Here is a 23761-nt window from a genome sequence, read left to right on the forward strand (position 1 = left end):
AAAATATATTTTAAAAAATAAATTGCAAGGAAAGAAAAGAGAGGAACCTGTAGAATTCAAGAGACTTAAGAGACTTATCAATTAACAGCCATGAATGGGTGGACCTTATCTGCACTTGGAAAGAACAACCTATAAAAACAATTCATGAATTAATTAGGGATATTTCAACAGTGATGGAATATCTGATGATATTAAGAGATGATTGTGAACATATGTTTCGGCATGATAATGGGATTATGGCTATTTTTAAAAGAGTCCTTTTTTTTTTTTAAGGGGATGGATATAGATGGAAAGGTTTGACTAGGAGTTTACAGTCATGGAAACTGGTGATGGGTCCATGATGATGCATCATAGCAATTCCTCTATAAAAACAAACAAATATACCTTCATCAGTAAGATGACCTACAGGCTTGCAAATATTTAGGTGATCTTATTAAAATTCAATTTAACTTTCTCTAATTGATCTGCTTTACATCATATGCCCAGCTATATAATCACTGGCTATGAAACATGGGCAAATTAATTCATCAACACTAAATTACCCTGACTTTGAGGCAATACCATATGGCAACTGAGAGCAGAGAAACTGTCAGTGCTGTCACTTGCATCTCTAGAACACTCAGCAATTGTATTTCTAGTTCTCAGAGCCTCAGCTTTCTCCCCTGTAGAATGGGGAGGGGGAGTAAATGAGATTTTTATGTATGCAGTGTTGGCCCAGGGTCAGCAAACTGCAGTCACTATTATGACCAGGGGCAGCAATATCAGAAGAATGTAGAGTAGGGTCTTATTCATATAAAAATGTTTCTTCAGGCATTGTAGAAAGATGCCTGAATATTAGAAATAGAGAACAAAGATAACCCCAGGGGAATCATTCATTCATTCAACAAATACTACTGAGTGCCTCGCGTGTGCAAGCGCAGTGGGCCTATGGAGCAGAGGATGAGTCAGCTCCTGCCCTCCTGGGGCTGATGGGGTAGAGGAATGCAGACATGTTGAGACAGGGGAAACCAGGGGGTCAAGACTTCCTTAGGGGAGGTCCAGGGAGACGGGATCTGAAGGACACAGGAGAATGAGCCAGGCTGGATGTGGGGAGGGAGGCAGAGAGTAGGGAGAGAAAAAGGAGAAAGCATTCCAAGTTGCTAAGGGAAGATTAAGTGCAAAGGCCTGGGACAAAAAGAAACAACTCCAGGATCTGAAGGATTGCCAAGTCCAGAGGGGACAGATCAAGGTAGAGCAGTGAGTGGCTGCAGCAGGGACAGTGTTGGTCCACAGGAAGAAAAAACTCAGTATCGTGCCCTGCAAAGTGGCATCTGCAAGTTTCAGCTGCAGTCTGTTGCTAGGGGTGGAATATGTTTTTCTGGTTTCCTCTCACAGCCGGGGGCGGCTGACTTTGATGTGGAGGTAGTGCACACACCATGCATGCAAGTTACCTGAGTGGGCTGGATACCTGGAGGCAGAGCCACAGCTGCCTGGGAGGATGCGCTGACGCCTCCAACTTTGCTCTGCCACAGTGGGAACCTTTCAAGTCCGCACCTTGTGGTTTCTCCTGCAGGAATGCCAGGTTTATGATGCATCTGTTCCCTTCACTGTTTTGATCTCCTCCCTGTGCCCCCACCCAGCTCAGGACCTTTCATTTCATGGCAGATTTAGTGAGGCCACTGGTTCCTAGCTGAGTGTAGTGACATGTGATACTGAAGGGTCTGTCTTCATGAGAGAGAGAGAAAGTGGACGGATGGTTCTGGTCCCAGGAGAAAAGCACCTCCGAGCGAACAAGTCTCACAGATGTCATTGACTTGGCCTCTCCCTTCAAAGGCCTTTATTTGTTCCTCATTGACGATAATAAAGGAAAGCCCACCTGTTGCAATGCCCTCATCTGAAAGATGAAAACACGGAGGCCAGTGTTTTTGATCTCCTCCCTGTGCCCCCACCCAATTCAGGCCCTTTCATTATCCCAACACCAGAAACCTGCACAACATTATGATGTGTTCCCACCAGACCATCAGCAGTGCCTCGTATCCCAGTAGTTAAGAGCTCAAATTTGGAGTCCAAATTTGCCTCTTGGCTCCATCACTTACTGTGGTACAATCTTGCACAAATGGCTCAACCTCTCCACGCCTCAGTTTCTTCATCTGTGAAATGGAGATAAAAATGTACACAGTTTAGGATTGTTAATGTAAATCTACTTCTGATCCTATCACTTCTTTATTCCGTGTTTATCTACTAATCCCAGGCCCCCCACCCCCACCCCGAAGGGCAGGACTCTGCCTGCCTTGTTCACAGCTGTGCTCTCAGTACCGAACATTTCCTCGCACAGGGTACATGGTGAGCAAGTACATATGATAACAAAGGCCCTCGGCACAGTGCTTGGCACTGGCAGGCAGCCATCATTATGAACAGAGGAAGGCCATTATTGATGATGAAAAAGCAAGTTTTAAAACTACCCAATATCCAGGAACTGAGAAAACAAACTAGGTATTTTAGTGGGCCTGCCGTCAGTGGCTTTTCTGGGGCAAAGTCCCCAGGTCCCCAGGCCCCCACAAGCCTAGGAGCCAACTTGCTCCAGGAGATAAAAATGTATACAGCTTAGGACTGTTAATGTAAATCTACTTCTGATCCTATCACTTCTTTCTTCCGTGTTTATCTACTAATCCCAGGTCCCCCCCTTCCCACCCCGAAGGGCAGGACTCTGCCTGCCTTGTTCACAGCTGTGCCCTCAGTACCGAACATTTCCTCGCACAGGGTACATGGTGAGCAAGTACATGTGATAACAGTAACAAAGCCCTCTGACAGCCCCAGAGACTGTGGTCTCTGCCCACTGTCCTCTCTCAAGGACGTCATCCCCCAGACAAAGGACTCCTTCCCTGGGGCTTCAAAATCCCTCTCCTGTGCCCAGAGAGGGCAGGGAGAAAGGCGCAGGTCGCCCAGTGTGCAAGGGGTCCGATGGCAGGACTGCTAGATAGAATGCCCCAGGTCAGCTAAATTTGAATTTCAGAACAATACATTATCTGTAAAAGTATGTCCCGGAGCCCAGTCCGTGTGGCTCAATGTTTGAGCGTCCATCCATGACTCAGGAGGTCCCGATTCCATTCCCCGTCAGGGCACATGTCCAAGTTGTGGGCTCAATCCCCAGTGGGGGGCTTGCAAGAGGCAGCCATCAATGATTCTCTCTCTTCACTGATGTTTTTACCTTTCTCTACCTCTCCCTTCCTCTCTTTGAAAGCAATAAAAACATTTTTTTAAATAAAAAGCATGTCCTAGAGCAGTGATGGCGAACCTATGACACGCGTGTCAGAGGTGACACTCGAACTCATTTTTTTGGTTGATTTTTCTTTGTTAAATGGCATTTAAATATATAAAATAAATATCAAAAATATAAGTCTTTGTTTTACTATGGTTGCAAATATCAAAAAATTTCTATATGTTACACGGCACCAGAGTTATGTTAGGGTTTTTCAAAATGCTGACATGCCGAGCTCAAAAGGTTCACCATCACTGTCCTAGAGATTACATGAGACCTAGTTACCCTAAAAAAAAGAAGAAAAGTATTTGGTGTTGATCTGGGATTTGAAATTATCTGAATGTCCCGTATTTTAATTCGCTAAATGTTGACCCAGGCTTGCCTACACTTGGGGACCTCACTTTACCCTCACCTGCAAACCTGCCCTGGGCGCCCGAGCCGGTTTGGCTCCATGGATAGAGTGTCGGCCTGCGGACTGAAGGGGCCCAGGTTCGATTCCCGTCAAGGGCATGTACCTTGGTTTCGGGCACATCCCCAGTGGGGGGTGTGCAGGAGGCAGCTGATCGATGCTTCTCTCTCATCCATGTTTCTAACTATAAAAAAATCAATAAAATATATTAAAAACAACAACAACAAAAAACTGCCCTGGGCCCAGGAGGAACCTTCTGGGTGGTCAGGAGACAACAGAGAGAGGTTGGGTGAACCGGGCTCTGCAAGCCCGTGCTTCCTACATCGGCGTCCTGAGGGCAGGAGCATGGTTTGCTCTGCGCACAGCTGAGCCCGGAGCCTTGCACTGCATCTGCCACACAGCTGAGCTGCCATAACTATGTGCTACAATGACAAATCTCTGGTACTATTTCCCTAAACAGGCCAACAAAACAACAACAAAAACCCACACAACGATTTCAATGAAATCTAGGTCCAACATCCAGAGCAGACCTTGCTGGTCCCCGCTGCTTGCCAGACGGCGGCGCTCCAGGAAGGACCCAACACTCCCCACCTCAGGGTGTGGCCGGGCCTGACTGTTCGGCGGGCCGGCGGGCGCCACTCAAAGGCGGGTGCTATGCGCATGCGCCCGTACAGCCCGCCTGGGGGGGCGTAAAGTGTGCGCATGTGCAGGAGGCCTCGACCGGAAGCGCAGGAAAGGTCCACCCCCAAGCGCGCGCGTGCTGCCCACACAGAGAGGAGCCATTTGGGGCCCAGTTGGATTCGTGCACCTGGGGCTTTTCATTGGCGTCCGTCTCCATGGCCTTTGCGCCCATGGGGCCGGAGGCCTCGTTTTTCGAGGTTTTGGACCAGCACAGGGCTTCCCTGCTGGCCGCCCTGAAGAGAGGTGGCGGGGAGCCCGCAGGCAGGGGGGACACACCTGGCCTCCAGGTACAAGGGGTTCTGCTGGGGGCGCATGCGCCGGGAGGATGTGGAAAGCCGAGAAAGGGTCCATGGCCTGCCGGGGGCGCGAGGTGCTCTGTAGGGAAATGCCGTTCCACCTTCCGGTCGTCCCCGTTTAGGGCCCAAGGCTGCGTCTGGGTATTGAGGCCACGGGGCGCGAGCGCCGTAGGCCTGGGGGCCCAGCCCCCCCCCAAAACCCCGAGAGAAGGGCCCCTTTTTTAAGGCGCCCCCTTCCCCTTTTTCGGTTTTTAAATTTTTTTTTTTGGGCCCCCAAAACTTAGGGACCCCCCCCCCCCCCCCCCCCTGGTGTCCCCCCCCCCCCCCCCCCCCCCCGGGCCTTCTAGAATGTTCCACTCCGGACCGTTCTGGGAAGCACCCCCACCGGGCTTCCGGGTCTCCCGAGATCCTCTGGGTCGGGAAGTTCAGGGCACAGTTAAGGAAGAAAACTTGGGGGGATAAAAATTTTCGCCTCCGTTTTCAGGATTTTCTTTCTAAAAGCAAGTGAGAGAAAATAAATGTGGTAAATTCTCTAAGTGTGTTTTATAAAAGTGAACAAGGAAGCCAACACGTTTTAAGTGTTTTATAGCAAAACGACAGTTTTCTTGGAAGTGAAGACAGGGTACATATTTTAAATGATTTTAATATCAATAAAGCTCAGAGTGTGGTGCTGATACGATCAATTAAAGCGATCCTGCAGCCACCCAACTTGGAATTAACTACAGAAAATGTTTGTTATTGCCAACTTTTACTTCAAATGCGCTGTTGTTTTGCTTCCTTGATCTGCTTTTCTGTTTTATCAGCAGAGTTTTTCAGCCCAAGCAAATGGCTGGTGTTTTTTTGTTTTTTGTGGGTTTTTTTGGTAAGCCAAACCAACTAAAAAAAAAAAAAAAACACAAAACAAAAAAAAAAAACACCAAAACACACACACACACACACACACAAAAGATAAGAAAGAAAGAAAAACCCACAAGCAAACCATTTTTTACATAAGGATTTAGTTTGAGGGAGAATTTATGAGGATGAGGGGAAGTAGGGAGTGGAAGTCCCTTGTTTACATTTAAGATGTAATTTAATCTGATTGTATCTCAGAGTTGGTCACAGTATTGACCTGCAACTTTTTTTTCAAGCTGGAAAAAATTAATGAGATATTTGAGTCAGTTTTTACCTGTCAAGATTAGAAAATATTAAATGTTTTAAAATTTATTTTCTGATACTTGTGTTTCCGAAGACGACAAGTTCCTATGGAAATTAGAATTATCTACATTTTGCCCATTGGCTAGATTTTATTTTCCATCCTAGGCAATATGCTAACTGTGCTTGTAACTGAACAGCGTTTTTTTGAAGCTGATGGTGTGTGAAATTAAAAGTCAGCTGACAGAAAACTGCTGTGAAGTTTGCTGTAAAGTGGCGTAAGAGTTGCCAAGTCTTTTTGTAGTAGTGATTAAAACTTTTTTTTCTTCTAAGTATCACTGAAATTCAAATGGGCTGACCTAAGGCACGAGATCAATTAGGGAAATACGCTACAAAAAGAAGTGTTTCTTTTGAAATACTTTTGCACTGCAGTTTTGGGGAAAAAATTTAAAATCAAAGTCAATATGACATCATTTTTAATTGAAACAGTATTATTTTAAGCCAGTGAATTTGTATTTAAGTAAGTTAACATGAAAAGTAGATTAAAATCCTATATAATAAAAGGCTAATATGGAAATTGTCCCCTCGACCAGATCTACTGGGAGTTCAACCAGAAGTTCAACCAGGGGGTGGGGCCGGCCAGCGGCCAAACGCCTGTGTCCCCTTCCCCCACCCCACCAGCCCAGCCCGATTGGCCCTGATCCGGGCGGGCCGGCCGGACCCGCCGGACCCCACCCAAGCACGAATTTGTGCACCGGGCCTATAGTATAAGTTGTATTGTCTAGTCATTAATCTAAAAGTGAGATACTACTTCAGTAGGTAATTGTTTGAAAAGTAAAATTACAAGCAAATGAGTTTCTCTTAAGTAACCACTATAAGTAATGTTGTTGTTTTAATGCAGTACTGACATTAGAATTTAGTGAAAGATGTCATTATTGACATGGGTTACCTAGTCTTCAAAAACAACCAATGAAACAAAAAATGATTTCCATGTTGATCTGGGGAAATGTTACATATTGTAAAGGCGTAATTTAGAGTTAAGATTGAATCATAGTGTGTTTATTGTTTCAGTTCTGAGGTTCTTGCATCTATAGAAAAGGTTATCCAGGACGTAATCACAAGCTTGGCAAGAAACGAAGCACCTGCATTCACGATAGACAACAGATCAAGCTGGGAAAATATAAAGTGGGCATTTTGCATTTTAAAATTTGTAAATGTCATTATTTGAATTTATTGAAGTTAGAGGTCTAGTCAGATTTCATTTTTTTGTTGCTTTTACCATGCCAAAGAGGATATGAGGAAGTTTACAAAATACATACCATTTAGGCAGGTTATATAAACTAGAAGTAGGAGTGAAAGATAAGGCAAAAGGAAAATAATGCTAGGAAGAAAGAATGGAGCTCTGAAAGAGGTTAGAGTTCAAAATGCATATGATAAAGTCTTACAGTTCTGCTAAAAATAGGCTCCAAACTGAGATCTAAGCTTCCCAGCACTCGAAGGGGGCAATTCTCATCTATATTGAGAAAGTAAACCACTTGTGCAGGGGACCTACAACTAATCCTGATACGGAGACCAAAATAAATGTGTCCTCAACATAGAGCATGTTTCAAAGGCTCTTTCTCCCAACAGATCTTCCCCTGCTAAGGCATGTGTCCCAGTGGGTAAAATCAGCAAAGAGCTTTATTGAAATCCTGGAACCTAGATACATAGTTTGTTTTTTTGAGGTCCTCAGCCTATAGAATCTTTCCACTAAGTAATGAAAAACACTACAAAAATAGTTATCAGTGAGTTATAGAAACAGAATAAAAGTAATTTTGAGGCCCAGTGTCACTATTATTTTATAATTAATATAATTAATATAAAATGTAAGCTTTTGAATCATATTTTGCAGAGTAAGAAGCCCCCTGACAACCGGCCTGTTTGCCTGATGCTTTCTGCCCCCTTTAGGACAGGCTTGGTAGTTCAATTTAACAACCTAATATAAATCATTTCATTTAATGTAACTTTGGAGGTAAATCAGAAATTAAATACTTCAAAACTTATTAAATTGAGTAACATTATTAAATGAATAAATTGTTAAAATTATCAAAACGCTAATAAAATTGTGAAATAGTTGAAAGTAGTTCACATACACTAAATGTCTTCCCAGGAAAGAAATTCACAGATACACACACATCGTAATCAAAGGTCTATAATTCATTTAGTTTAAACACTTTCTTTTAGTGTCTCTATATGTCACAAAACCAGTTACCCAATTATCACCTGGAATTATTTAAGTTTATAATCAGATTATCCTAAAGCTTTAGTGCTTACATTACAAAGAAATGTGGATTTAAATTATATGCAGACGAGGCCATTAAGTGTATATTGTTTGATATTCGGAAATTAATTCTTTTTATTCCCTTGCTTTAAACAAAATGACAGATTTGAAGATTCTGTGGGTCTTCACATGGTATCTCATTGTACCACAAGAAAAATCAAAAGTGATTCACTAAAATCAGTTAAAAATTTTGGTAAGTTAATCTTTCTTAGCTTTTAGGATTAAATGGATTTGGTTATCTTAAGGATTTTCATTATTCCTAGTTAAATAATTTTACTTCTTCTTTCATAGACCACCCTTGTACTTGAAATAAGTGTATAGAATTTTGCATTGTCATTAACCATGGAAGTTAATTGTAATTCCAAAATATATTTTCAAGGTACATGACTCAGTGGAAAAGTATTCTCTCAGTTTTGCTGTTCATTGAGCAATTAATTTTATCTGATTCTTCGGGCAATTATATTCTGTATTTAACACTTCTGTTTTGGAAAGATTACTTTTTGTAATGTTATGGAAAGTAACTGGCAACAGTTAAATGTTTTGAATTAGTCAGAGAAATGATGAGTAACTTGTTTATTGCATCTTTTTTTCCAGCTCTAATTCTTAAAATATTGTCCATGATTTATAAATTAGTGCAGAGCAACACTTATGCAACCAAAAGGTAAGTATACTTTCTGGTAAATTACTTTTTAAAATGCAATGTGAGACTTAAATTGACTTTCATTATATGTTTTGAAAAGTTACGTCAAACTAGAGTATAGGTAATAGATTACTTTGTTTATATGTGTGTTTCATCCAGTTAAAGCTTTCTTTAAATAATGCTCCAATCCTTGTTATATTCAAAGAGAATATGGTTAATTAAAAAATGTTTTTAAAATTTCTATAGAGACATATATTACACTGACAGCCAGCTCTTTGGTAACCAGACTGTTGTGGACAGCATCATCAATGACATTTCCTGTATGTTAAAAGTGCCGAGGAGGTGTTTACATATAGTAAGTACCATTTAATACAAAACATCTTTTTTTAAAATATATTTTTATTGATTTCAGAGAAGAAGGGAGAGGGAGAGAGACAAAAAAACATCAATGATGAGAGAGAAGCATTGATTAGCTGCCTCCTGCATACCCCCTACTGAGGATTGAGCCCCCAACCCAGGCATGTTCCCTGACCCAGAATCCAGCCATGACCTCCTGGTTCATAGGTTGACGCTCAACCACTGAGCCATACCAGCCAGACAAAGCATCTTATTTTAAGACAAAATGTTTGTATAAAAATTGTAATAAAAAATAAATGTGATCTGTGCCTTCTTTTGATAAATTTTGATACTATATTTTTCTCACTATAAATTTAAATACCTAGTCTCAATGTTTTTCCTTGGATGAATGAACCAAAATAGATGAATTACCAAATGTTTTTCAATCCAGATACTCTGACATATTTTTCCTTTATCTCTTAAATTACAATCTGAGCTAAAAATACATATATTTTAGCAGGTGTACACGAGGAATGTACATACTTTGAAGCATAAAATACAGTCATGAAAAAGTTTTCAAATATGTCTTTTTTTTTTTTTTTTTTTTAGTTATCTACATCAAAGGGTTTAATTGCTGGCAATTTAGGGTATATAGAGGAAGATGGCACCAAAGTAAATTGTAGCTGTGCAACAGTAAGTATCCTTAATGTTTTCATATACTTTAACTCCCTTTCAGATCCCTAGTTTTAGAAATGTATTTTATTTCCTGCTTGTTATGTAATTTGGAGCTTAAGATTTTAAAATAAAACCAAAGGCCCTGGCTAGTGTTGCTCGCTCGATGGTTAGAGTCTCAGCCTACAACACACCAAAGGTTCTAGGGTTTGATTCCAGTCAAGGGCACAGATTTGATCCCAGCCCTGGTTGGGGCACCTGCTGGAGGCAATCAATCCATGTGTCTGTTTCACATTGATGTTTCTCTCTCTTTCCCACTTGCTCCCTCCCTCTCCCTCTCCTTCTCTCTCTCCCTTTCTCTCTCTCTCCCCCTGCTACCCCCCTTCCCTCCTTCCCTCCCTCCCTTTTTTCTACTCTCTCTAAAAATCAATGGATAAAATATTCTTGGGTAAGGATTAACAAAACAAAAACAAAATAAAACTGAAGGGTGAATAGGTATATGAATAGGTATAGTTTTAAAATATGTCATTTGTCGAATGTCATTGAAATAAATGTACACATTTCTTTCAAAAACGGTACTGTTGTTTTCAGGTAGAGTGTGGCTTGACCCCTTTAGCATGGTTATTTAAGTAATCTTAATAAAGTTTTCTGGTTCTGAAATTAATTTATTTAAACCTAAACTATTTTGCTCGGCTCTGGTGCATAGAAGGCCCGCAATACTAAACAAGCACAGCAGTTTGAAAGGGCCAGCTCACCAGTTTGGAAAGGAGGAAGCTGATGCCTATGAGAACCTGCGTAAGGAAGTCTTTCCTTCATCCATTTCTGCCCTTTAAGGCACATATCCCCAAAGTTTCCAAGAAATTCTGGAAAGTAGTTTGGGTCGTGTGTCTGTTTTCTAACTGAAGAATAAATCTGTTTCCTATTGTTTTCTTACTAAGGTGTAAACTTCTGATGACAGATCTATTTTTTTAATGAAAAGATTGGATTTTTGTGATAAATTTTAAAATGTAGTTATACTTTCTTTGTATCTAAAAAACTGTCTTGTTTTGTTAATGTAGGCTGTTGCTGTGCCATCTAATATTCAAGGAATTCGGAGTATCCTTTGAATGGGAAAACTATTTAAACTTCTAGAATGTTTATGCATTCGTTACTTTGGTAAATCAAGCTTTCTGATGTGTAACCAACAACCTAGACCAGGGGTGGGCAAACTTTTTGACTCGAGGGCCACAATGGGTTCTTAAACTGGACCGGAGGGCCGGAACAAAAGCATGGATGGAGTGTTTGTGTGAACTAATATAAATTCAAAGTAAACATCATTACATAAAAGGGTACGGTCTTTTTTTTTTTTTTAGTTTTATTCATTTCAAACGGGCCGGATCCGGCCCGCGGGCCGTAGTTTGCCCACGGCTGAGCTAGACCCTATAGTGGTCAAGATGAACACTCCATGGTCCCTTCTACAGGATTCTTTTAGGAACTCACTATTAGGAGGAGAGACAGACAACTATGTATATGAATAGATATGTTACATATTTCAAGGTAAAATAAAAATACTACACCTCTAGCTGCTGTTGAATTGATCTGTCGGCACCATTATTAGTTACTGGTTAAATGAAATACTCTTTCCTTAAATTTGCCTTAACTTCACAGATTTAATTACAAATGGGAAATTTCTACTAATTGTAGAAAAAGATGCAACATTTCAGCGACTGCTAGATGACAACTTTTGCAACAAAATGTCTCCATGCATCATGGTTACGGTATATTATATGACTTTACTACAATTCCAAGATTAGCATAGTACTTTGGTGATTGATAAGAGGGGTTTATGATGTCATCTATACAGCTTGGACAACATTCTCTTATCAGTATGGTGCTACTTGACAAGGGCTACTTGTCTCAACTGTAATACAGTAACAGCGGAGCTTGGGGCAGGGTTGAATGGACAAGAGCTACTCCTCGTTTTCCTCATACAGGTTTGTGTACCAAGTGATTTCATCAAGTCAGTCAAAAGGAACCTGATTTTTAAAAAAAGCTAAATGTTTAAAGAACAGCAAAGAACACAGGAGACTACATTGAGTTAACACACAGGGAACTACGGACATCAGTTAGCAAAGGGTAGTAAACTTCCTGCTACAGGCTAATGTGGGAGGAGTTTGTAAAACTTGATGGATGATATGGGCTGGAGTAGGAAAGAAAGAGATTAGAATAAAGGAAGTTTGGGGTGTGGGTAGGTGGAATGATGACAGAATAACAAAATAGATCAGGTTCCCCTCTGCTGTCTGGCTTTCTCCTACTTTATAAAAACCTAGGTTTATAAAGGGAAAAAAGCTCATCTATTCAAAATTATTCTGGCTTATTAGATTAACAGTAATTGTGATGTTTGTGAGCTGTGTTTGTGGAAGCAAGGAGGAGAGCTGTCCTGGAGAGGAAGCAGGATGTCAGGCAGCTGTAGGGAGACTTGGGAGGCCTGGCCACACCCAACGAGGCATCCCGACTTAGTGGCATCCAAACAGAAGGTTTGGGATTGGTGAGAAAGGAAATGATGAGGATTCTTGTGGCAGCGTCATCAACTAGATCAGTGGTTCTCAACCTTCTGGCCCTTTAAATACAGTTCCTCATGTTGTGACCCAACCATAAAATTATTTTCGTTGCTACTTCATAACTGTAATGTTGCTACTGTTATGAATTGAAATGTAAATATCTGATATGCAGGATGGTCTTAGGCGACCCCTGTGAAAGGGTCATTCGACCACCAAAGGGGTCACGACCCACAGGTTGAGAACCACTGAACTAGATGGAGAGGGAGAGCTCTGGAGTCAGGGAGCCTGTCAGGAGGCCGTCAGGAGTAAGATATGGTTAAGGAGAAAGGACTGAAACAAAGGGCATTTCTAAGGCCAATTCAAAAGGACTTGGTGACCACAGGATAGAGGAATGAGTCAAGGTGACCCTTATGTGATGTATGGAAGCCACATTATCAATAGACAGCCACAGGACAAGTGGCAGGAAGGCTCAGTTCTTTGTGGAAGAAAAAAATTGAGTGTAGTTTTAGAAATAGGAGATGATAGGGAATCCTAGTGGTACCTAGTTGGAAGTGGAGATGGAAAATGCAGACTAGGACCTCATAAACAATAGAGGTTGTATTTAAACCCCGGGAGCGATCTCTTGCTAGGGGTGTTCTGTGGTGCACTCATTGGCCCCGTCCCCTTCCCCTTTCACACCTCGCTGGGCTGACTAGAAGCCAATCCACTGCAGACAAAGAAAGCTGAAGTGGCCTGGGTCCCCGTTCACATCTGGTTCTACTGCTTAGGAGGTGCACGGAAAGCACGGCTCTGTCACATCTGGGTTGAAAAGATAATATAATAGCAGTTGCAGAGCTTACAAGGACTAGAATGTATGTGCCCAGGTAACACCCACAGGTGGACCCATAGTGGTTGCCTTTGAAGAGGGGAGCTGAAATGGGCGGTCAGGCTAGGAAGGGGCCATTTTTCACTGGATGCCCTTTGGTACTCTGACTTCACCACCACACACCCATGTTATCTTTTCCCAAAGAAAAGAATAAAAATACGCTACTATCTACTACGTGATCCTACTAAGCACTTTACATAGAGTCCACTTTCGCTATTTGTCACATAGCAACTTGTAAAGTCTCTCAGCCACTCTGTGAAGTAGGTATTCTAGTCATCCCCATTTTAATATCAGGTCACTGGGATGCAGGAGGGTATTCACCACAAGGGTATGGCTGGTTAAAACCAGGACTCAGATTCTGACAGTCCAGCTCCACGTTGATATAGTGCAGCAACTCTGTGTGGCAGGCATGTTTACCCAAATTTTATAAATAAAGCCACAGCTCAATGAAACTTAAGAAACTGGCCTGATGTCACCCACCAATGAATGGCAGAGGGAATTCAAACTCAAAGCTGTCCAATGGGAAGCCCATCCTAATATCTCTCTACTATCTTCCTTCTCTGACCCCTTTGGTTTCCTGCTTTTCTCTCTTAACACTATTGTAATGCTTAGTAAGCTACTTTCCTACAATATTTAATAACTTCATAATAATATTCCACCACTTAGGTTTATTAAATCCTAAAGTTTAGACAGGTTCTCTTCTAAGTGCTTTATAGTTACTAAATTTCTATAACCTTGTAAGGTGTTACAGAGCCCTAAGCCGCAGAGGTTTGAGGACTTATTCAGGTTCATACTACAAAGTGGCAGAGCCGAGATGCCAGCCCAGGCTGCTGGCCCCGCACCTGGTACATATATCACCACTGTGCAATGCTGCCTCTCCATGTCCCTGTTGTTAGATATTTTGGCTATTTATAGTATTTTTGTCATTTTAAATTACACTGCAGTGAACACCATCAGGTATGCAGAATTTTCATTATTCCTGTTTCTACTGAAATATTTCCCAGGACTGGAGTAACCAAATCAAAGGTATGAATGTAGATGGGCTTTTTCACCCTGTTGTACATATTGTGCATTTTTCACAGTCAACACTAGTCTTCCGCCATCTGAAATTTAAGGTGAGGAATCTAACTTTTACATGATTGGTAAGATAAGGATATTGTTTTATAGATTTCATTCGACTGTAATTAAAATGCATAATTTTTATCTTGCTTTTAGGGGAAGGGAGTGCCTGATCTGAACACCAGACTTTTAGTCAAGAAGCTGTGGGACACGTTTCACATCCCCATTTTCACTCTTGTAGATGCTGATCCACACGGTGATTTATCGTTTATATTTGAAACAGAATTAAATCATATTTCTAGTTTTGTGTTGTTTTGCTTTTAGAACACTTCCATAAATATTTTTAAAGAATATGATTATTAGGTTAAACTTAATGACTATTATCATTTGAGGTGATGTATTGCTATTTTAGCCATATTAAACTGAACAATAAATTCTTCTTTGGTAATGTCCACAAAAATAAAATTTTCAGATGTTAGACATAATTTGAGAGTGCAAATTATCTAACCTATAATAGACAAGAAGTCTAATTTTAAAGTTAACTCTCTTTTAACAGGCATAGAAATAATGTGCATTTATAAGTACGGATCTATGGTAAGTAGAGAAAAGTTGCTGTTTTATTTTCACTATTAAGGTATTTTATATTCATCGGGGTTATTTCTGCATTTACTTATCAGCCCTAGTAAGTGGCGGTCCCTCACTAGTTTCCAGGGGAGCTACTGTCCTGGTCTAGGGCCAGTCTGTTTCTGTGGCTGTGATTCCAGCTTCCAGCATGACCAGTGCAACCACAGATGACAGAGTGTGATTAGCTGTGGACAGGAGGCATTACTAGCCACTCTCCTGGCTGCTGAAGTAACCTTGGGCCTCAGGGCAACAACATTGTCTGATCGCAAAAAATACTCTGAACATTATATGTAGCCTTGAATTCTGATCTAGCCAATTCCCTTTCCCCCACCATAAGGACCAATTTCACCACTAGAGTCTGCAACTATCATACACCAGTGGTTTTCAAATTGTGGCCCTGGACCACACTAGTGAATCATCAGTGTCATTTGGGAACTTGTTAGAAATGCAATCTCAGCCCCTCTCCAGACCTACTGAATCCGTGTCTCTGGGGGTGACCCCTCCAGGTGGTTCTGATGCATAGTCAAGTTTGGGAGCGACTGGTGTACTCCGTGAGTGTCGTGTCCCTGACGTCTATGTCTAGAGCAGATGAAAAGGATGTGGGAGCAAGGTGTTGAGATATGAAATCAGAGTAATACAGTAATAAGTGCGGGTCAGGGGGGATCCCTTTGTAGCTTTACTTTATAGAAAATCAATCCAGAAATACTACAGAGCAGTTTGGAACCCTTCAGCGAAGCTTCGGTGATTTTCTCACTTCTGCGGGCTCTGAGGAGTGAAGCCTTTAGTATTTGTTATTGCTAAGTAAAAAATTTGGCTGCAAAAACGAGTATGCTAGTTCTCTGAAATTTAGCTTTACCTAATGCACTTTTGCTCTTTATTTTAGTCTATGTCTTTTGAAGCACATAATCTCACAGTCCCAGCTATTAGATGGCTTGGTCTCCTCCCTTCAGATATTAAAAGGTTAGATGGGTTAGTAAAACTGGGATCTTTAAAATAATGACTCATTGTAATATGTCACAATAAGCCTCAAAAGTCACACTACAAGGGAAAAGTCCTTAATGCCTTTTATTTACATTGTTGACTGTGACTAAGTACTATATAATTATGAATTAAATTCATCAGTGTTTCTGTTTCAACTACTAAACTGCCTAAATGAATTTGGTTAATTGAACCTTCAGCTAGCTAGAAAACATTTTTTGTTTTGCCTTTACTATTAAAATATTTTGAAATTTATTATACTTGGAAAGCTTAAGACATTGAATCTGGTTAAATGGTCATCACTGACAACATCATTTGACGTGAATCAGTTTTATCATAGATTTAAATTTTTAATGTCATAAAAACTTCAATTTTAGAATTCATACAGTTTGAGAACCTCGTTTATCATGTCTAATATATACATTCATTATAGAAAAAATATTCACTAACAAGATAAAAATCACCTACAAGTGAACAGCTTTACCCTTGTAGGTTATTTTCTGTGCATAATTATAGCTTTTCACAAAAATGGACTCATACTCTAATATTATCTTGTAATCTCCTTTTCTCACACAACACGCTAAGATCACTTTTCCCTATCAATAAATACATTTCTCTTCTCCAGCCTCAGTTTAATGTCTTATATTACTGAGTTCACATTCTAGCTGTGCTTGCTCAGCCAATCCCTCAAAGTCAGAGGTTTGGGTTGTTTCCAAATCTCTTCTGATAGCGCTTTGATGGACCCTCTTGTAACTGAATCTTTGCCTCCAGCTTTAATGAGTCCCATAGGCTGAATTCCCAGGATGGCTGGGTCAAAGGGTATGCACACTTTCCAGGCTTTGACTGCCCTCTGGATGGGTTAATGATTTTGCTTTCCCTGGAGAGTAAAAACCCACCTGTCCCTCAGCATAAGACAATCACTTATTCATTTCTGCTAGTGGGATATTTTAAAATATTTAATTATTACTATAATTGGCCAGTGAGAATGAACTTTAACATGTGGATTGGATTTCCTTAAACAGTGAGTGAACTTTGGTAATGGGCACTTGTTTTCTAAATATGGAATATGAACAGGTTTTGGGTGATTGCCACTTGTTATAAAACAAGGGCACAAGAGAAAACATTTAATTTTTGATCTTTGAATATTTACACTCTAGTGAATCAAAGTTCTGTTCAGTTTAGTGTAATATGCCATGGTCCAAATCCCTTAGGAAGGAGATGTATTTGTATGGATATTATTTCTAACACAAATTTAGGACAAATGATCTGATAAGTATTAAGGTGGAGGGCTTGGAGGAAAACTTGCTGTGACTCATAATTCCTTTAGTGCCGTCAAAAGTCACTCCAAGTAAATGTACAATCAGAGATAAAAACAGTGTAGTAGCTACACAAACATGGCTTCAAGGGAAATCCTCTAGGCCTTCTTTCAATCAAATTGTCACCCTTTCCATGAGCTGCCACTGGCAAGTGGTCATAATTATGGGGACATTGAAAAAGACTGGAGCTCTCCCAGGAAATCCAGGATTTATGACTTCAAAAGTAGTCCACACCATAAATCCAGACCCTCATGGTCTATTTTTTAAACACATAGCAAGATAAAATTGTATTTTACTTTTTTTAAATTTAAAACTAGGTAGGTGTGCGTGTATGTGTGTGCATACATTGCACATAAGTGAAAAATGATTAACTTCCATGGACCAGAAAATTCTCAGTGATTACAAAGAATCAAGTACTCAGTGGAAACTAAAATCCCACAGTGAGTCTCACTGTGGCACACATATTGGACCTCACTGCTCAAAACTGTGGAGCACTGGAGCTGCCTTGGTGTGCATATATGTGATGTTAGTGCTATCATCATTTGTTGTTTGTTTGTTTTAATATTTTTATTTATTTTAGAGATAAAGGGAGAGAAAGATAAAAACATCAATAATGAGAGAAAATCATTGATCGGCTGCCTCCTGCATGCCCCACACTGGGGACCTAGCCTGCAACCAGGCACGTGCCCCGACCAGAAATTGAACTGTGACCTCCTGGTTCACAGGTTGACACTCAACCACTGAGCCACCACAGCCAGGCTGTTTGTTTTTTTGTTAATCCTCACCTGAGGATATTTTTTCCACTGATTTTTTTTAGAGAGAGTGGAAGGGAATGAGGAGAGAGAGAGAGAGAGAGAAAGAGAGAGAGAGAGAGAAAGAAAGAAAAAGAGAAAGAGAAAGAGAAAGAGAAAGAGGAAGAGAAAGAGAGAAAGAAACATCAATGTGTCTGAGAGACACATCCATTGATTGCCTCCCACATGCACCCTTACTGGAACCAGGGATCAAACCTGCAACCCAATTATGTGCCCTGACTGGCAATCTAACCCTCAACCCTTCAGTGCTCGGGCCATGCTCTAACCACTGAGACCATACCAGCCAGGGCATCATTTGTTTTATAACCAATGTTTGTCTTCCTATCATCCTGTGAGTATGGCATGAAGAAAACCAATAACTTAGAACAGACTTCCACTGTGAACTTGATCACTTCTTGGTCTAGGACATGCCAGAACCCCAAAATTCCGGACTTAAAGGGTGTATCTGTATTAATTTTCTTATCCATAATTTCTGAATTTTTTGGAATTGTACAGTAAATATGAATGAAACATGACCTTCAAGTGATAGGAATACTATTTTTTACTAATTTTTTTCATCTGTTTTTTTCTAGGTTAAATATACCTAAAGATACTTTAATTCCATTGACAAAACGGGACCAAATGAAACTTGACAGTATCCTGAAGAGACCTTATATTACTTGCCAACCATTTTGGAGAAAAGAAGTATGTTGTTGTTGTTTTTAAATTCGAGTGCTTTATGTTTGATTGCCTTTTACTATAGTAGCAGTCATTCACACAATATTTTGAAAACATCCTCCTTGAAATCTATGTAACCAACAACTAAGGTGGGTATTGTTTGATAATACATGATTGTTGAAACATCAAATCATGGATGCTAATAGATAAGATCACCTGGGTGGAGCTGGTCTATTTTTATCCTCATCATAGTTATATACCCATTGTCTATGGCTGTATCATGGTTTATGAAAGGAAAAAAGAAGAGAAAGTAGTTAGAAAGACACCAGACTTTTCCTGGTTATTGAAGGCATCCATACTGGTTAATCCCTTCATATTATTAGTTGTTGCAGCTCTAGAATATTCTGGCTGACTCTAAAGACTATTGTCCATGGTTTTGGAGAATAAAACAAGTCTAGATTTACCAGTTTGTTGAGTTGCCAGAACTGTAGCAAAGAACTCTGGTATGACTATATTTTACTTTTATTGACAGATGGAAATAATGGCAGACTCTAAAATGAAGGCAGAAATTCAAGCTTTGACCTTCCTATCATCAGATTATCTTTCCAGAGTATACTTACCTAACAAATTAAAATTTGGAGGGTGGATATAAAAATGTATCAGAATATATCTTAGAATTTCAAGAGGATTCTAAGTTTTTTTCAGTAGAATACTGTTGTGGGAAAAAAACATTATTTTTCTTTTTTTAAAAAATCTTTATTGTTTGAGAGTATTACAGCTGTCCCTTTTTCCCCCCATTACCCCCCTCCACCAGGTTCCCACCCCGCCCCAAGCCTTCACCACTCTATTGTCTGTGTCCATAGGTAATTGCATATATGCAGATAAGTTCTTTGGTTATGCTCTTCCTACACCCCCTTCCTTCTGAGATTTGTCAGTCTGTTCCATGTTTCCATGCTCCTGATTCTATTTTATTCACAGTTTACCTTGTTCTCTCTCTTCTCCTTCTGGCACCCCCATAATACGAGATATTTTGTTCATTAGATGTTTTGTTCATTTATTTTGATTTTTAGATTCAATTGTTGATAGATATGTATTCATTGCCATTTTATTGTTCATATTTTTTCTCCTCCTCCTCCTCTTCCTCCTCTTCCTCCTCTTCCTCTTCTTCCTCCTCCTCCTTTCTCCTTCTCCTTCTTCTCCTTCTTCTCATATAATACTGGTTTGGTGGTAATAAACTCCTCTAGCTTTTTCTTGTCTGTGAAGCTCTTTATCTGACCTTCAATTCTAATTGATAGCTTTTCTGGGTAGAATAATCTTGGTTGTAGGTCCTTGCTGTTCATTACTTTGAATATTTCTTGCCACTCCCTTCTGGCCTGCAAAGTTTCTGTTGAGAAATCAGCTGATAGTCATATGGGCACTCCTTTGTAGGTAACTAACTGCTTTTCTCTTGCTGCTTTTAAGATTCTCTCTTTGTCTTTAACCCTTTGCATTTTAATTATGATGTGTCTTGGTGTGGACCTCTTTTGGGTTCCTTTTGTTTGGGACTCTGCAATTCCTGGACTTGTAAATCTATTTCTTTCACCAGGTAGGGGAAGTTTTCTGTCATTATTTCTTCAAATAGGTTTTCAATATCTTGTTCTCTCTCTTCTTCTGGCACCCCCATAATGTGAGTGTTGGTACACTTGAAGTTGTCCCAGAGGCTCTTTACACTTTCTTCATATTTTTGGATTCTTTTTTCTTTTTGCTCTTCTGATTGGGTGTTTTTTGCTTCCTCATATTTCAAATTATTGATTTGATTCTTGAAATCCTCTACTCTTGAATCCCTGTAAATTATTCTTTATTTCAGTTAGTGAATGCTTAATTTCTGATTGGTTCTTTTTCATGTCTTTGACATTCTCACTAAGATCCTTGAAAGTCTCACTAAGTCCCTTGAAGCTCTCATGAAGATCCTTGAGTAACTTTATAACTGTGGTTTTGAACTCTGTATCTAGTAGTTTGCTTTCTTCCATTTCTTTCATTTGTGACGTTTCTTTGTGTCTGCATTTTGGCTGCTTCCCTGTGTTTGTTTTAGCAAAGTCTGAAGCCTAAGCCAGGACAGGCCATTCATATGGAAAAGCTGCTGCAAATAGCTTGGGTGGGGCTGCAAATTGGATGGGATGGGGTCTCAGGGAATCACCAGAGTGGAGCAAACAGTATGAGCCAGGCTGATGGAGACTCAGATATGCCTGCCAGTCAGCCCTATAACAAGGGAGGTTCTAGCATAGGAACAATAGCCCTGTGAGCACCCTTGTCTGGGAGAAAGCCACCCCTGAAGTTCTGCAACAATGCCAAACAGTCCAGTTCCTCCCCATATGTGTCTGGGTCCCCCAACGCCTCCTGGCACTGGAGCTCAGAGAGATTGAGTCCAAGTAAGTTTGTGCATTTGCCCTTTAAGAGGGACACCTGGTCTCCACAGCCTGCATGTCACACAGCCACAAGCCCCGCTGGTTTATACATCCTGAAGTTACGTGACTTTTCTTCCCAACTCTGGGATCCTGGGTTGGGGGTCTGGTGTGAGGCTGGGACCCCTTGCTCCTCACCGGCAACCTCCACAGGGATGATTTCCCTCCCAATTTAAAAAACAGCACACATGGGTGTCAGACCAGCCCGTTCCACGCTTCTGCCCCTCCTACCAATCTCAATGTGTGTTTTTCTTTACTTCTCTAGTTGTAGGACTTCCATTCAACCAGCTTCCAGGTGGTTCTGAATGATAGTTGTTCCTTATTTTAGTTGTAATTTTGATGTGGTTGGGGAGGTAATGAGTACCTGCACTTACCAATGCCACCATCTTATTTCTCCAAAAAACATATATTCTTAATTTCGTAGATGTAAAATAATTTTTCATTTGTATATTTTTTGTTGAATTGTGTATTCAACAAATGCTATATTCTAATTTTCTTTAGAAGGCTTCATTTTACCTTTTTCTATAGAGACTTATTTCTATCCTATGTTCTAAATTATAAAAAAAAACATGTTATTTTGATTTTTAAATTTTATTTGAAAAAATATGTTATACATGTAATCAAAGTGTACAAAAATATTTTATTTGTCCAGCTGCTTGGTGGTTGAGTGTCGACCTATGAACCAGGAGGTCACAGTTCAGTTCTCAATCGGGGCACATGCCCGGGTTGTGGGCTCGATCCCCAGTGTGAGACATGCAGGATGTTTCTGTCTCTCCCTCTCTCTTCCTCTCTGGAATCAATAAAGATATATTTTAAAATATATATTTGATTTACTGTCTACAATACAACTAATGTTAAAACAAAGTATTTTATTAGCAACAAAAATGAATAATAACCTAAATTTGAGAGGGTTTTACAGCAGTTTCTTCTTAGTTACATTTCCCTTTGTTTTCATAGTTTAGGGGTCAGACCTCATTCATCCCTTGTGAAATTAGTACAATTTATTGTGAATAAATATTTGGGTGTGTGTAGTCTTCAGTGCTTTATTTTGTTTTTGAGCATACTTTTTATTAATAATATATATTTTTTAAATGTTCTCAAGGGTTTATCAATTCTCACCCAAGTTCAAGTCAGCTAAATTCTCTACTCTAAGTTTATAGAACAAAAAACTTCTCCAGTTTTAATATTTACAGAAGTCTCAAATTTTAATAAGGCCCTTCTGTAACAGTCAAGATGTGATCTTTCACCCTTGTAAACCTATCTTAATTTTTCTAAATGACTTTTATGATTTTATTCTGTACTTTCAATAAACTGTTAACTGCACTGAGAAGTTTCTTGTAATTGTGAGCAAGAATATGTATTTATAGAAGTACAGAAATGTTGGGCTGTTTATTTTACCAAGGTGAATACTATCTAATAATAGACAAACATGGTAATTGACCATACCTTTGCTATGCCTCCCATTGGCTAATCAGCATGATATGCAAATTAACCCAACCAAGATGGCGGCCGGCAGCCACACAGCTGAAGTGAGCAGGAGGCTTGCTTGCTCCAGTGATGGAGGAAGCCAAGGTTCCCCACCTGCCCCGGCCTGGCTCTGAGCACCAAAAGCAACAGAGTTTCAATTATAGAAGCTAAACAAACCCCAGATACCTGCTTTCAGCAGGCCGTGGCCTCAGAGCTGGGAGCACCAGTGACAGCAACAATGTTTCAATTATAGAAGGTAAATAAATCCGAGTAAAAAAAAAGAAAAGAAAAAAAGGAGAGGCTGGGAGCTTCAGTCGCCAGCCAGCCTGAAAATGGCCTTCAGCCCCTCACCCAGACTGGCCAGGCACCCCAGTGGGAACCCCCACCCTAAAGAGGGTGTGGCCAGCCTGAAAAACAGCCATCAGCCCCTCACCCAGGCTGGCCAGGCACCCAAGCGGGACCCCCACCCTGTTCCGGGACACCCTTCAGGGCAAACCAGCCGGCCTCCACCCGTGCACCAGGTCTCTATCCTATATAGTAAAAGGGTAATATGCAAACTGACCCTAACAGCAGAAAGACTGGGAATGACTGGTCACTATGACACACACTGACTACCAGGGGGCAGACACTCAATGCAGGAGCTGCCCTCTGGTGGTCAGTGCGCTCCCACATGGGGGAGCTCTGCTCAGCCACAAGCCAGGCTGATGGCTGCCAGTACAGCGGTGGTGGTGGGAGCCTCTCCTGCCTCCTCAGCAGCGCTAAGGATGTCCGATTGCAGCTTAGGTCTGCTCCCCGCTGGCAAGTGGACATCCCCTGAGGGCTTCCGGGCTGCCAGAGGGATGTCTGACTGCCAGCTTAGGCCCAATCCCCTGGGGAGCAGGCCTAAGCCAGCAGGTGGTCATCCCCCGAGGGGTCCCAGACTGCGAGAGGGCACAGGCCGGGCTGAAGGACACCCCGCCCGCCCCCCCCCCCGCCCCGAGTGCACAAATTTTTGTGCACCGGGCCTCTAGTGTTAATATAATAACAGATACCATTTCTGAGAATTTATACCCACCAGTCACTGCTTACACATTATCCTATTTAACTTTCCCAAGAACCTATTGAACCTGTAGTTTATAGGCGAGAACACTGAGGATGTTGCTTGTCCAAAGCCACGTAGAAAGAACGTGGCTGAATGGGACAATAATCCTGTTTACCTCAAGAGTTAGACCAGTGACAGACTATGCAGGGCCCAATGCTAAATATAAGCGTAGGGTCCCATCTTCAAAAGTTATTA

General features: G+C 40.9%; 1 protein-coding gene across 1 annotated transcript; it reads left to right on the plus strand.

Moving 5' to 3' along the window:
* Nucleotides 1-4483: 4483 nt before the first annotated feature.
* SPO11 (SPO11, initiator of meiotic double stranded breaks) lies at nucleotides 4484-19229 on the plus strand. Its single transcript, XM_006095416.2, is given in 14 exon segments — nucleotides 4484-4582; nucleotides 4584-4615; nucleotides 6830-6943; nucleotides 8183-8271; nucleotides 8673-8739; nucleotides 8965-9073; nucleotides 9664-9747; nucleotides 10785-10821; nucleotides 11374-11483; nucleotides 14347-14446; nucleotides 14747-14784; nucleotides 15698-15774; nucleotides 18493-18604; nucleotides 19110-19229. Coding segments are annotated over 14 exon segments (1188 nt in total).
* The last annotated feature ends 4532 nt before the right edge of the window (nucleotides 19230-23761 follow it).

This window comes from Myotis lucifugus, unplaced genomic scaffold (genome assembly GCF_000147115.1).
Source record: "Myotis lucifugus unplaced genomic scaffold, Myoluc2.0 scaffold_155, whole genome shotgun sequence".
In the NCBI taxonomy this organism is placed as follows: domain Eukaryota; kingdom Metazoa; phylum Chordata; class Mammalia; order Chiroptera; family Vespertilionidae; genus Myotis; species Myotis lucifugus.